The sequence below is a fragment of the Triticum urartu genome, chromosome 7A, assembly GCF_056163025.1.
Source record: "Triticum urartu cultivar PI428250 chromosome 7A, HENAU_Tu73, whole genome shotgun sequence".
Lineage (NCBI taxonomy): Eukaryota > Viridiplantae > Streptophyta > Magnoliopsida > Poales > Poaceae > Triticum > Triticum urartu.
In genome coordinates, this window is record NC_141879.1 from 506,505,678 (window position 1) to 506,518,840 (window position 13,163).

General features: G+C 52.4%; 1 protein-coding gene across 2 annotated transcripts; it reads left to right on the forward strand.

Moving 5' to 3' along the window:
* The first annotated feature begins 748 nt into the window (after nt 1–748).
* On the forward strand, nt 749–3,743 carry IQD21 (IQ-domain 21). 2 transcript variants are annotated; one of them, XM_048687341.2, is made up of 4 exons: nt 749–1,035; nt 1,110–1,379; nt 2,521–2,955; nt 3,032–3,743. In XM_048687341.2, exons 1-4 carry the CDS (start codon nt 931–933, stop codon nt 3,551–3,553), a joined length of 1,332 nt encoding a protein of 443 aa, XP_048543298.1. In that variant the 5' UTR covers nt 749–930; the 3' UTR covers nt 3,554–3,743. The 2 variants fall into 2 exon arrangements, with proteins under 2 accessions (XP_048543298.1, XP_048543299.1); XM_048687342.2 differs by having other exon boundaries at nt 3,059–3,743.
* Nucleotides 3,744–13,163: the final 9,420 nt, after the last annotated feature.

Here is a 13,163-nt window from a genome sequence, read left to right on the forward strand (position 1 = left end):
CCGTGAGCTTGTCGAGGTAGGACTTGAGGGCCGGATCCATGGTGGCGAGAAGTCGTTGACGATCGGCGGTCTGCTTGCGCGTCTCCAGTGCGGAAGAAGGGTGGGATGGCGACTGATACCACGTGTTAGGAACACACTAGTTCTTCTCTTCTTAATTATGATGATCTCAATCATGTAGCAGTACACTGGAGGAAGGAGATGAGGAGGGGATCAGGATTACAGAGATACACACACACGCCGCCGCTGCCTGATCCTGGCCGGGATACCCTAAGCTACTCGCTACACCTACTTGTATCAGCTCGTGACGAGTTCCTTTGGGCCGAACATGTAAGAGACCCACTGAGGTCCAGTAAACTTGTGGCACGGCCTCCTTTCCCTCCTGGGCCGGCCTGCTGCCACTCCGGCTTTCCTCTGCTCAGGTGTAGGAGGGACGCTAACACCAAGCCCGGTTATTATAACAAATTGTAGGGAGGGAAAAAGAAATGCCACAAGACCTAGAAGCATACTTCTATAAAATTCCCGAGTAACAGGTGGTGACGAATGCCTGTGCGGCCTTCCATAGCAAAGATGCCGGTGTTGAACTCACCTGGTGATTGAGCACCATGGAGTTTCCGCCTCTTCCCGTCCAATTACAAACCGCGGCGCCGCTGCTGCATGCACGTAGGGTACGTAAGTACAGCGCGGGCCCCGTGACGCTGCGCGATAAAGCCGCTCCTGTACCGACCGCGCCCACAGGCGCCCTCACGGTCACGGCACTCTCGCGCGCGGCGCGCCTGCACTTATTGTCCCTTCACCACCCACCCACACCACCTCCCGCCTCGTACGGCAAATCCCATGCATCATCTCCCTTGACCGCGCGATCGATCGACCATCGATCGAGCTACACCGAATCAAATTAAAGCGCCCCCGCAACGCATTGCCGCGTACTACATGGGCAAGAAGCCCGGCGGCGCCGGCTGGCTGGCCACCGTCAGGAAGGTCTTCAAGACCAGCCCCTCCTCCTCCCTGGCCACGGACTCGCGCCACGCCAACAAGGTCCGTGCGATCCTGCTTCTCATACACCGTTAATCCTTGTCACTCACGCTGATGGTTGGTCGTTGGATCGGCAGGGGCTGGGAGGCGAGGAGCAGGAGGCAGCGGAGATACTGTCCGTCGAGCACTTCCCAGCCACCGACACGTCGCCTGAGCTGACCAATGAGGGCAGCGGCGGCTCCGTCGCCGGGTGGGCGCGGGAGGGCGGCGGGGTGGAGGCGGAGGCCAGGAGGGCGCGCCGCGCAATGGCGTCGAGGATGGCGAGGCTCGCGGCGTTGCGCGAGAGGGCCGCCGGCAGGGAGGACCGCGCCGCCGTGCGCATCCAGGCATTCTACCGGGGATACTTGGTACGCAGTATCTCTCGTCCGAAGTTATCCCAAATGTGCATTTGCTCAGACGAAAAAATGTATCTGCGGCAGGACTCTCTCTTTCGAAAACAGTTCAAACGAGGCCGGTTAGGAGACTGTATGATTTTTTTATTAAAAAAGCAAGTTCATCTAGCTAGCAGTACGCAATAGCTGACCTTATGGTACCGTGGCTCGATAACGACTTACCAGTACTCCCTCCGTCTCATAATATATAAAAGCGTTTTTAACATTACATTAATGTAAAAAACGCTCTTGTATTACGGGACGGCGAGAGTAATAGTAAACAAAGTTTTTTTTTTTTAGGGTGAAAACGAAGCTTTGCTCTGGTTAAGGGCACTTGTGTACACAGTGACTAAGCTAAAAGGCATGCAGGTATCTGCATTGCTTGCGATTAAGGGCATTAGAAAGTGGGCTTTGTGTGAGAAATTATGATTAGATCACCGTCAAGTAGTTGGCGTCACGTACACCGACTCACCTCCTCCATGCGGTGCCATTTATGCTCCACATGCTGATGCATCTGCACCGCGTACTAGAGATTTTTCGTTAAATTCACTTTTGTGTACTTAATATCTTACTCCATTTGGAATGAATAAACAGGAAGATCTGATTTCTGTATTTTAGGAATGTATTTCTTCGAATTTATGGGTCTCTTTGATTCGTGGGATTGTAAAAACATGGGAATAGGAAAAATATAGGATTGGAATGTCATGCTTATCTCAATCCTATATGATTTTTGGTTGTTTGATTGCATCATAGGAAAACAAAGGATTTTTTCAAAAAGGTTTGAGTGAATGCTAGAAATTCTATGAGAAGTAGTACAAAAAATTCCTTAGGAAAAATTCCTATAGGATTCAAACCTATGAATCAAACAACCAACATAGGAAAAATTTCTAAGGATTTTAATCCTTCAAAATTTCTATGCAAATCCTTTGAATCAAAGGAGCCCTATAAGTTGCATGCAGTGGTTAGATGCTGTGATCTGGCCGTAGAAAGTACTACTTACTGACTTGGTCAATTTATGGATAGTAGTTGAATGCTATTGAAAGTTGAAACTGTAACGAATTCTTCACAAATCAAACAGAAAAATATTGTGCTTGTGTAACATTGTGCTTGTGTTCAGGCGAGGAGAGCCCTGCGCGCTCTACGCGGGCTGGTGCGGCTGCAGGCGCTGGTGCGCGGCCACCAGGTGCGTCGCCAGGTCCATCACACCATGCGCTGCATGCAGGCCCTCGTCCGCGCGCAGGACCGCGTCCGCGCCCGCCGCCTCACCTCCCACGTCGCCACGCGTGGCCGTCCCGCCCCCGTCGTCCCCGCGCCAGGTGCCCGTCGGCAGTCCTACGGGCATGACCGCCTTTTCTTCGATGACCACCAGGACGAGGAGGACGCGGAGACGGCGGCGCAGGTACGGCGACCAAGAAACAGGCACGGCAGCATCGGCAACCTGAGCCCGTTCCAGGACGGGTGGGACGCCGTCACCCGGGCCGGAGCCTTGCGCCGGCATGACGACGCCCTGGCGTTCCCACCTGCCTACGCGCATGACTTCCAGCAGCACAAGGTCCGTCTTCCCTGCCATCTCTCTGTACATCTTTCGGCTAAACAAATTGTAATACAGTACTAGTTTTAGTTTACAGATGAAATTCCATCACGAACAAATGCAGCTTGAGCGCGACGAGCTGGACAAGCGCGAGGCCGGCTGGCACTGGCTGGAGCGCTGCATGGCGCCCAACAGTGCGCCGCCGGAGCAGGCCAACCAGCACTTAGCGGCGGCGGAAACGTCGTACGTGACGGCGGCAACGGCCACGGCCACCGAAGGCGTTTCGGAGAGGACCGTGGAGATGGAGCCGAGCAGGAAGAGCCCTCCGACGGACCTGTACCCGGTGCGCGCCGGGGTGGTTCCGGGGTACATGGCGGCGACGCAGTCGGCGCGCGCCAAGGCCCGCATGGCGCCGCCAGCCGCCCCGAGAGCTCACGCCCGGAGCCGGTCCGGGTCGGTGGCGCTCTGCGGGGGCTCGACGGCCAGCTCCGGCTGGAGCACGAGTAACAACGGTGATCGTGCGGCGCAGCAGAGGGAACTGTACAGCCCGGAGTCGAGCTGCAGCGGGGACCGGTCGCCCCCGACACTTGGCGGCCGCGGCAGGGTGGTCTATGCTTGACCTTGGCATGATCACAAACAACTGATAGGTTCGACCATGCTTTTCGTATATGCTAACGTATTGCAAGGTGCTCAGTCACGGGCCATGGCTAATCGATCTCAAATGGTTGGAATCACACTGTTGTATAGTAGTACGTGTAATACCTCATGGTAAGTTTGGAAATAATTACTTGAGTACAGTACTTGCCAACTTTGAGTCACCGTTCCTTACATTTCAGTTGATTTTGCTAATGCTGACCACCCACCTCTTTCAACAATTTTGTGTTCATAAGAGCATCTACATCCGGATACACCAAATTCGAACTCTCAAACGCCAGTTGACGCGTCCAGTGACCGGTCACGCCTCAAAAAAAAATCTCTCCACAACCGGATACCTCAATTAAGAAACCTCAAATCCATACAATCACATGCAACGTGAAACCTAATCTAAGCGGAACTCATCAGCGTCAGCCGTGCCCATGTCCGGCGGCCGGCTACGCCCCTCGAAGTGTTTCTCCGGTCGCGGCGAGGTAGAGTAGGACATGAGACATGCACCGGCTCACGGGACTCGAGGCTCCACGGTCTCCCATGTCCTACTCTTCCTCGTCGGAGTCCGGAGCCTTGACGGTGCCGGTCGATGCGAGGTCCATGAAGGATCCGTCGTGGTCGGAGGCCATGTCCACCATGACACGGTTGCGGCGCTCGGGGTTACAAGCCATCCATTAGACGCCGGAGAGTGCGACTCCGCCTCCCCGACATCTGCCAACAGGGCTGTTGTTGGTGTAAAAACCGGCAGACCTCGGGGTAGGGGGTCTCGAGCTGAGGATCTCGGACAAACGGTAACAGGAACAAAGAGAAGATGTTTTACCTAGGTTTGGCCCCTCTTGATGGAGGTTAGACCCTACGTCCTTCTTGTTTATATTGATATGGATGTATTGAGTACAGAGTTGATCTACCCCGAGATCGTAAGATGTGTTCTAACTCTAGGGCTAGGTGAATGAGATTGCGCTGATGTCCCCTCTACAGGCTAAACCCTATGGCTTATATACACGCCAGGTAGGGTATCTAGGGTTACAAGGTCGGTATCTTGGCATGGAGGCGGCAGGAGAAGTCTTGGTGTATACGACAAGTCTTTGGCGGATGAAGTCCTAATCATGCCCCATCATGCAGCTTCTGGAGTCCATCTTGCGAAGAATGAGGGCCCATTAGCTCAATCTGAGGAGCATGGGCCGACTAGGTTAGTACCTCCTAGTCCAGGACACCGCCAGTAGCCCCCGAACTGGTCTTCTATGCCAAGGACGATTCCCTTGATGAACACGACCACGGATCTGAAGTCCTTGGCTTGACAGACAAGTTCACCTTTGCAACTTCAAGACTCCCGGATCTCCCTTTAAAGGAGCGGCGTTAAACAAGACATAGTCAAGCTCATACCTCACCCGAAGAGACTGGATAACTTAGCCTCGAAGGCTGTCCACGTAGGTGTGAATAGTGCCACATAGTCTGACAACCTTATTGCATAAGCACACCCCACGATGGGTCAGGCAGTTACTGCTAAAGGAAATATGCCCTAGAGGCAATAATAAAGTTTTTATTTATATTTCCTTATATCATGATAAATGTTTATTATTCATGCTAGAATTGTATTAAACGGAAACTTAGTACATGTGTGAATACTTAGACAAACAGAGTCTCCCTAGTATGCCTCTACTTGACTAGCTCATTAGCCAAAGATGGTCAAGTTTCCTGGCCATGGACATGTGTTGTCATTTGATAGACAGGATCACGTCATTATAGAATGATGTGATGGACTAGACCCATCCTTAGCTTAGCACTATGATCGTTTAGTTTGTTGCTATTGCTTTCTCCATAACTTATACATGTTCCTATCACTATGAGATTATGCAACTCCTGAATACCGGAGGAACACTTAGTGTGCTATCAAACGTCACAATGTAATCGGGTGATTATAAAGATGCTCTACATGTGTCTCCGATGGTGTTTGTTGAGTTGGCATAGATCGAGATTAGGATTTGTCACTCCATGTATCGGAGAGGTATCTCTGGGCCCTCTCGGTAATGCACATCACTATGAGCCTTGCAAGCAATATGACTAATGACTTAGTCACAGGATGATGCATTACGGAATGAGTAAAGAGACTTGCCGGTGACGAGTTTGAACTAGGTATGATGATACCGACGATCGAATCTCGGGCAAGTAACATATCGATGGCAAAGGGAACATCGTATGTTGTTATGCGGTTTGAATGATAAAGATCTTCGTAGAATATGTAGGAACCAATATGAGCATCCAGGTTCCGCTATTGGTTATTGACCGGAGATGTGTCTCGGTCATGTCTACATAGTTCTCAAACTCGTAGGGCCCGCATGCTTAACGTTCGATGATGATATGTATTGTGAGTTATGTGATTTGATATACCGAAGGTTGCTCGGAGTCCCAGATGTGATCACAGACACGACGAGGAGTCTCGAAATGGTCGAGACATAAAGATTGATATATTGGACCATGTTATTCGGACACCGAAAGTGTTCCGGATAGTTTCGGATAAAGCCAGAGTGCTGGAGGGTTACCGGACCCCCCCGGGAAGTTAATGGGCCACCATGGGCCTTAGAGAGAGGTCCGGCCAGGAGGTGGCGCCCCCCAGTCCGAATTGGACAAGGGGTGGGGGCGGCGCCCCCCTCCTTCCTGCTCTCCTCTTCCTCCTTCCTTCCCCTCCTTGTTGGACTAGGAAACGGGGGAACCTACTCCTAGTAGGAGTAGGATTCCCCCCCTTGGGGCGCGCCCCTTGAGGCCGGCCGGCCCTCTCCTCCCCTCCTTTATATACGGGGGAGGGGGCACTGTCGTGGTTCTAAGACTGACAGTAGAATAGGGGGGGGGGTAGAAATGTAGAGGCAAGATCCTAGCTATGGAGGAGTTGTACACACGAGTTTTACGAGTTCAGGCCCTTCTCGGAGGAAGTAACAGCCCTACGTCTCGGAGCCCGGAGGCGGTTGACTGAATATATGTGTGTGAATTACAGAAAGTGCGAACCCTTGTCCCAGAGGAGGGGGTGGCTTATATAGAGTACGCTAGGACCCCAGCTCCCCTCCGTTACACAAGGTTCAATGCTCATAAAGGAGGGGCGTTACTGGTAACGTCTGCAATAAAGTGGTGTAAATGCCCATAAAGCTACGGTTTATGTCCTGACCGTTACAAAGTGGAGGGCTTCTCATCTTCTGGTGGTCGAGTGTCTTCAAGGTGGTCGAGTGTCTTCAAGGTGGTCGAGTGAGCACATCTTCATGGTCGAGTGGATGATGGTTTCTCTTCGACTGCTTCTGATTGTTTGTAGAGATGTCCTTGGGGAGGGTATGTCGGACAGATCCATGACCCTATCCTAGGTACATAGCTTCATCATTAACCCCCAAATGGATCAGGGTTTGAGTGGGGAAGGAGTTGGGAACACTTCCGACCCATTCTTTGTGCTATGAGTATATCCTGTACTGGAACAATGAGTTGAGGTGACGACGTCGACTCCTTTCTCAGTCGCCTTGGTCCATTCTTGGTTTTTTGTCGAGTGAATTTTCACGGTAGAATTCCGAATGATGATGTGGAGGATGTTTGTCTTCAGTCTGATAGGTTGTTCTGCTCTCCGCGGATCTCGCGGGATTCGAATTTTGGGGAGTGCGCCAGACGGACGGAACCGAGGTTATCGGGACAGATTAGGCAAGTCTCCTCGATCCCCGCGCCACCTTTTTCACCACGTACTGCGCGCGCGACTGTTGCAGGATTTGTTTAGATCGCCTGGGTCCACCAGTCAGTCACTCGGGTGACGACCTTATAAAAGGCCCCGGACCAGGCCTCTGCCCCGTGCGCTCCCATTCTCTCTTCTTCTTCTCCCAATCTCTCCGCCACGCTCGCTTCTGCCCTCGTCGCCGGACCTTTGCTCGAGCTCGACCCGTCACCATGGGGAAGGAGAGCACGGTGGCGCTGGAACGCGCGAAGAAGGCGATAGCGAAGGTGAAGGGCAAGCGGACCAGCCGGGGCGAATGGATCCGCTCGACAATCACCCAGGATGACCTCGACGACCTGGTGGAGGGGGGACTGATCCCCCACAAGTCGGCACGGCTCCCGGGGAACGAAATCGAGCCGCAGCCAAGGGAGGGTGAGTGTGTTCTCCTCGCCACCCACGTAGATCGCGGATTCTCACTGCCTCCCCATCCTTTCTTCCGGGGTTTTTTGAACTTCTTTGGGGCTCAACTCCACCATTTCACTCCAAACACCATAGTCTATCTGGCCGCTTTCGTGTCGATGTGTGAAAACTTCTTGGGCCGTTGACCACACTGGGGTCTTTTCAAACACATCTTCACCTGCCGCTCCCAGTCGGTCAAAAAGGCCAAGTCGAGTGATGAGAAGACACAAGTGATCCAGATGTGCGGGGGTCTGGGGATCCAGATGAGGAGCAAGAGTACTTTCCCAGCCATGATTCTTCCCGACTTGGTCCAGGGCTGGCAGTCGACTTGGTTCTACTACAGGGATCAACCGACCTCGGGTCAGTCGACTGGACTTCCTCCCTTTTCCTTGGCTCGAGTGGAGAAGCCCGCCCCCCTGAAGGTAGTTCCAGAAGAGAAGGCTCAGGTCAAGGTGCTGGTCGAGCGGGTCGTCCAGCTTGTTCGCGACGGGGTGACCGGGATGGACCCGCTGGAGGTCTTTCTCGATCGACGCATCCAACCTCTTCAGGCGCGTGATCATCCAATGTGGATGTACTCTCGGCTCGAGGATTCCACTCGGATCCACCCGGAGGACGTCAACGAGGATACCTTAGAGAAGTGGTTGATGGGGATCACCAGCAACAAAGACAACCCTCGGGGGTCTAGGAGGGTGATTCCATTCGACAACTCGCACCAGCCGGAGCAGGTATAATTTTGTCTTATCAAGTATCTTTCCGATTCACCGAGTGATATCTTGTTTATGGTCGATTGAATTCCCTTTGATCGTTGTCCTTTCAGGCCCTCATCAACATGTACTCAATGCCCAACGGAGTGCAGGACCAAGATGCCGAGGAAGAAGCAAGCGGTGGCGAGAGCGGCGAGGAGCATTCGGATGCCGAGGAGGATGAGGAGAGCGGCGAATCGACTGATGACGAAGAAGTCAACTCGCCTCCTCGCAGGGAGAGGAGATCCAAACACGCTCACGACCCGGCGAGCGCTCCGGACTTGGTGGCTGCGCCGATTGGTCAGTCTTCGAAGCGTCCCAGGACGTCTTCCCCAATACCGACTGAGAAGGCTTCAAAGCAGTCCAAAGTTGCGCCGCCCCCAGTGCTGAAACCGCCGAAAGCCACCTCTTCCAAACTGTCAAAAGCTTTGCCCAGGATCAAAGTGACCGTTCCTACTATATCCGGGTAACCATCTGACTTGTCCTTTTCGTCGACTTGATTAACCGGACGGAACCGATTGAATGCGGGTCTTTGCAGTGCTGCTATATCAGGAACCTCTTCTTTCCAGTACCGGGATGAGGAAATGGAAGATGCGGTAACCTCCAACCCAGGTATCAACTCTTGCGATTTTGTTCTTGATTCTTTGGTCGATTGCGTTCTAGTGGTTCACTTGGGGTCGAATGATGTTCCTTGCAGCTCCACCCAACATCATTGATCTTCGAGATGATGATGAAGATGTGGCTCTTAAGCCCAGGAAGAGCAAGAAGGTAGCAGCTGGCAGGATGGCTCGGCAAGAAGCAACTACAACACCTCCCGTCCGTCAACCTGAAGACGCGGGCAATGCCTCTGTGACCTTTGCTGCACCCTTGTCGAGTGGGCATCCCGCACTGTCGACTGCACCTGTGATTACTTCAGCTGTCCAACTCCACGCCACGGAGCTCCAAGCCGCCGCACCTGGGTCGTCTGCTCACTTTTTCACCAGCTACCCCGTCCCGGACAACCAGTCGGAAGTGGCTGCGGAAGCCATCCGACAAGTAGACATGATGATGGAGCGGGTAAAGACAGTGCATGAGAACAGCCAGGCTGCCTACAACGCCAGCGCTGCTCTTCGGGCCAATGTCTAGGTGAGTAGATTTTCTGACTGTTTTTTCTCTATGAGGAACTGTTACTCGAAAAATCTTCTTCTACACAATCTCCTGTTGTTTGCGTCAAATTAGAGCACCCACTGGGTGTTTTGTTGATTTTGGTAGTTTTGCTCTTCTACTCGGTCTGGGCGAGTGGGATCAGAACCGGTGGGAGCACGCTAAGTGCACCCACTGGGTGTAGTCCCCGAGACCGCGGTCGACTGCTGGCAGTCGACTGGGGTCTGAGTTCTTCTTTCCTTTCTTTTTTACTCCTTACACTCGACTCAGGCGGACCGGTCGAGTAGTTTCGTTCTTCCACTCGGTCTGGGCGAGTGGGATCTGAACCGGTGGGGGAACGCCAAGTGCACCCACTGCGTGTAGTCCTCGAGACCGCAGTCGACTGCTGGCAGTCGACTGGGGTCTGGACAACTTTTTTTTTGGTCAGCGGGGGCACGCCGAGTGCACCCGCTGGGTGTAGCCACTGAGACCGCAGTCGACTGTGTGTAGTCGGCTGGGGTCTAAGCGAACTTCTTTAGGTTTTATTCACTTGGAAGTAAACAACCTTTGATCTTATCGACTGATCCATCTTTTGCCTTCTGCAGAAGTCTTGTACTCTTATTTCTAAGTTTGCTGAACTTGAGGGGAAGCAGAGGCAACTCAACCTCGACTTGGAATTAGCCCAGCAGAATCTGAAGAAAGCTTAGGACGAAGCCGCTGGTATGGAAGGTAACTGACTGTCGACTGACTTTCAATATATTTCTTTGATCTCTTCTTTGATTCGATTGTTTCTTTTGCAGAGAAAATGAAGTTGGCTCTGGAGAAGAAGGACTCGGACCTCGCCGCTGCGCAAAAAGCAGCCCAAGATAAAACTGCTCTCGCAAACCAGAAGCTTGCTTCAATCGGAACGCTGGAAGGAGAGGTGACCAAACTGAAATCTTGTCTTAATGAAGCTAACCGCGAAGTGACCAGTCTGAAGAAGGACAAGGTCGTCCTGAATGAAAAGTTGGAGTCTGCGATTCGCAAGAGGAATGACACGGAAGCTTATCTGAGGAATCTTGCCAAGAAGCTTTATCTCACGCTGGAAGGTATTTCTTTTAATCCCACTGTGTTGATGCTTGCGATCGGATCTTGCTCGATCGACTGACTAATTTTTTGCTGCAGAATTCTGTCAAGACTTCGACGAGGAAACTGGAAGGGTCAAGACGGGTCTGGACCCTATCGCTTCTCCAGTCTGCGACGAAACTGCAATGAATGTGCTCCGACTGGAGTCCCGTATCGCCAGCGCCACAAGCTACCTCGCGCGCCTGAAGGAGGTAGTCTCCTGAATCGACTCATCGCTTTGGCCGGGGGCGACGCTTCAGAATGACCTGGAATCCCTGATGACTCGACTGAACGAGATCCCTGACCGGGTGTAAGAATGGAAGAAATCCTCCGCCCGGTGTGGTGCTGACGTGGCACTGTCCTTGGTGCGAGTCCATTGCAAGGAGGCTTGTGAAAACAAGCTGGCTGTGATCAAAGTCGCCAACACCAAAAAGCATGACTTCTAGTCCTTCATGGAGACTTTCATTGCTGCCGCCACTCGGATCGCTGATGGGATCGACCTGGACTCATTCGTGGAGCCTGCCAGCCCTCCTCCGGCGGAGTGAACAAACTTATGAAACTTGAATCTGCTTTAAATTTGCCTCGGAATGCCGAGTGATTGCTGTAACCGTTGAACTCCTTCGGGCTTGATGCCCGAATACTTTTGATTTGCTGCTTGGAACTTTTAGGATTTATCTGAATTTGGTTTATCTCCGAATGTGCTTGCGTTTGCCTTTGAATCGACTTTGCTCATTGCTTGGAATAGTCTTTGTGCTGGAGACGCAGCTCTGATGGGACAGATCCAGTCGACCCGCGCTTCGTCGTCCTCGTGGATAGGGATGGAGCGGACGTTATACTTGTGTTGTAGCTTCGAAGGAGAAGGTTGCAGTCGACTTGCACCTCGTCGTCCTTGCGGATAGGGATGGAGCGGACGTTGTACTTGTGTCGTAGCTCCGAAGGAGAAGGTTGCAGTCGACCCGCACCTCGTTGTCCTTGCGGATAGGGATGGAGCGGACGTTGTACTTGTGCCGTAGCTCCGAAGGAGAAGGTTGCAGTCGACCTGCACCTCCTCGTCCTTGCGGATAGGGATGGAGCGGACGTTGTACTTTTGCCGTAGCTCCGAAGGAGAAGGTTGCAGTCGACCTACACCTCGTCATCCTTGCGGATAGGGATATGTTTCGGACTTAGGCGAGTCCTGGACTGCAGCTAAGACCCCCAAGTGGGAGGATTGCTCTCCACTCGGTAGGATTTTTTCAAACTTAGGCGAGTACTGGACTGCAGCTAAGTCTCCTAGTGAGAGAACTTAGGCGAGTGCTGGACTGCAGCTAAGCCCCCGAGTGGGAGGGTTGCTCTCCACTCGGTAGGATTTTTTCAAACTTAGGCGAGTACTGGACTGCAGCTAAGTCTCCTAGTGAGAGAACTTAGGCGAGTGCTGGACCGCAGCTAAGCCCCCGAGTGGGAGGGTTGCTCTCCACTCGGTAGGATTTTTTCAAACTTAGGCGAGTACTGGACTGCAGCTAAGTATCCTAGTGAGAGAACTTAGGCGAGTCCTGGATTGTAGCTAAGCCCCCGAGTGGGAGGGTTGCTCTCCACTCGGTAGGATTTTCTTTCGAACTTAGGCGAAACGGATTCGCGACTAAGCCCACCCACTGGGGGATTTCAGAAGTAAATAAGAACACAACAATCGAATGATAGGACCATAAGCTCTTGTCTTTGATAAACAAATTACAAAGGTGTTTCTTATTACATTTTATTTGAACGAGTGCTTAAGTATAAAAGGGGCGGAGCAGCTCCGCGTTCCAAGCCCGTGGCTCGTCTTTCTGATGCTCAATACTGTAAAGATGGTATGCTCCATTGTGGAGAACTTTGGTGATGATGAAGGGGCCCTCCCAGGTCGGGGCCAGCTTGTGTGGTTTCTGTTGATCCACTCAAAGAACCAGGTCTCCTTCTTGAAAGGCTCGACCCCTCACATTTCTGGCGTGGAATCGACGCAAGTCTTGCTGATAAATGGTCGAGCGGATCAAGGCCATCTCTCTTTCCTCCTCTAAGAGATCGACTGAATCTTGCCGGGCCTGCTCTGCTTCCTCTTAGGAGAAGAGCTCAACTCGGGGTGCATTGTGGAGCAGGTCACTTGGCAGGACAGCTTCGGCTCCATAGACTAAGAAGAAAGGAGTTCGTCCGGTCGACCGATTAGGAGTTGTCCTTAATCCCCACAGAACTGACGGAAGTTCATCAACCCAAGCGCCTGCCACGTGTTTGAGATCATGCATCAGTCGGGGTTTCAGTCCTTTGAGAAGTAGGCCATTGGCTCTTTCTGCTTGTCCGTTCGACTACGGGTGAGCGACAGAAGCATAGTCGATCGAGTGCCCTGAGAGGCGCAGAAAGCTCTGAACTCATCAGAATCGAAGTTCGATCTGTTGTCCGTGATGATGCTGTGTGGGACTCCATATCTGAATGTCAATTCTCTGATAAAACTGACAGTGGTGCTAGCATCAAGG

Bases quoted from the DNA above. Each gene is read 5' to 3' on its own strand.
- IQD21 (XM_048687341.2), top strand. From the start codon at position 931: ATGGGCAAGAAGCCCGGCGGCGCCGGCTGGCTGGCCACCGTCAGGAAG. The intron at 1,380-2,520 runs GTACGCAGTATC...GCTTGTGTTCAG, and splicing joins CATTCTACCGGGGATACTTG to GCGAGGAGAGCCCTGCGCGC. The intron at 2,956-3,031 runs GTCCGTCTTCCC...TTTAGTTTACAG, and splicing joins ATGACTTCCAGCAGCACAAG to ATGAAATTCCATCACGAACA.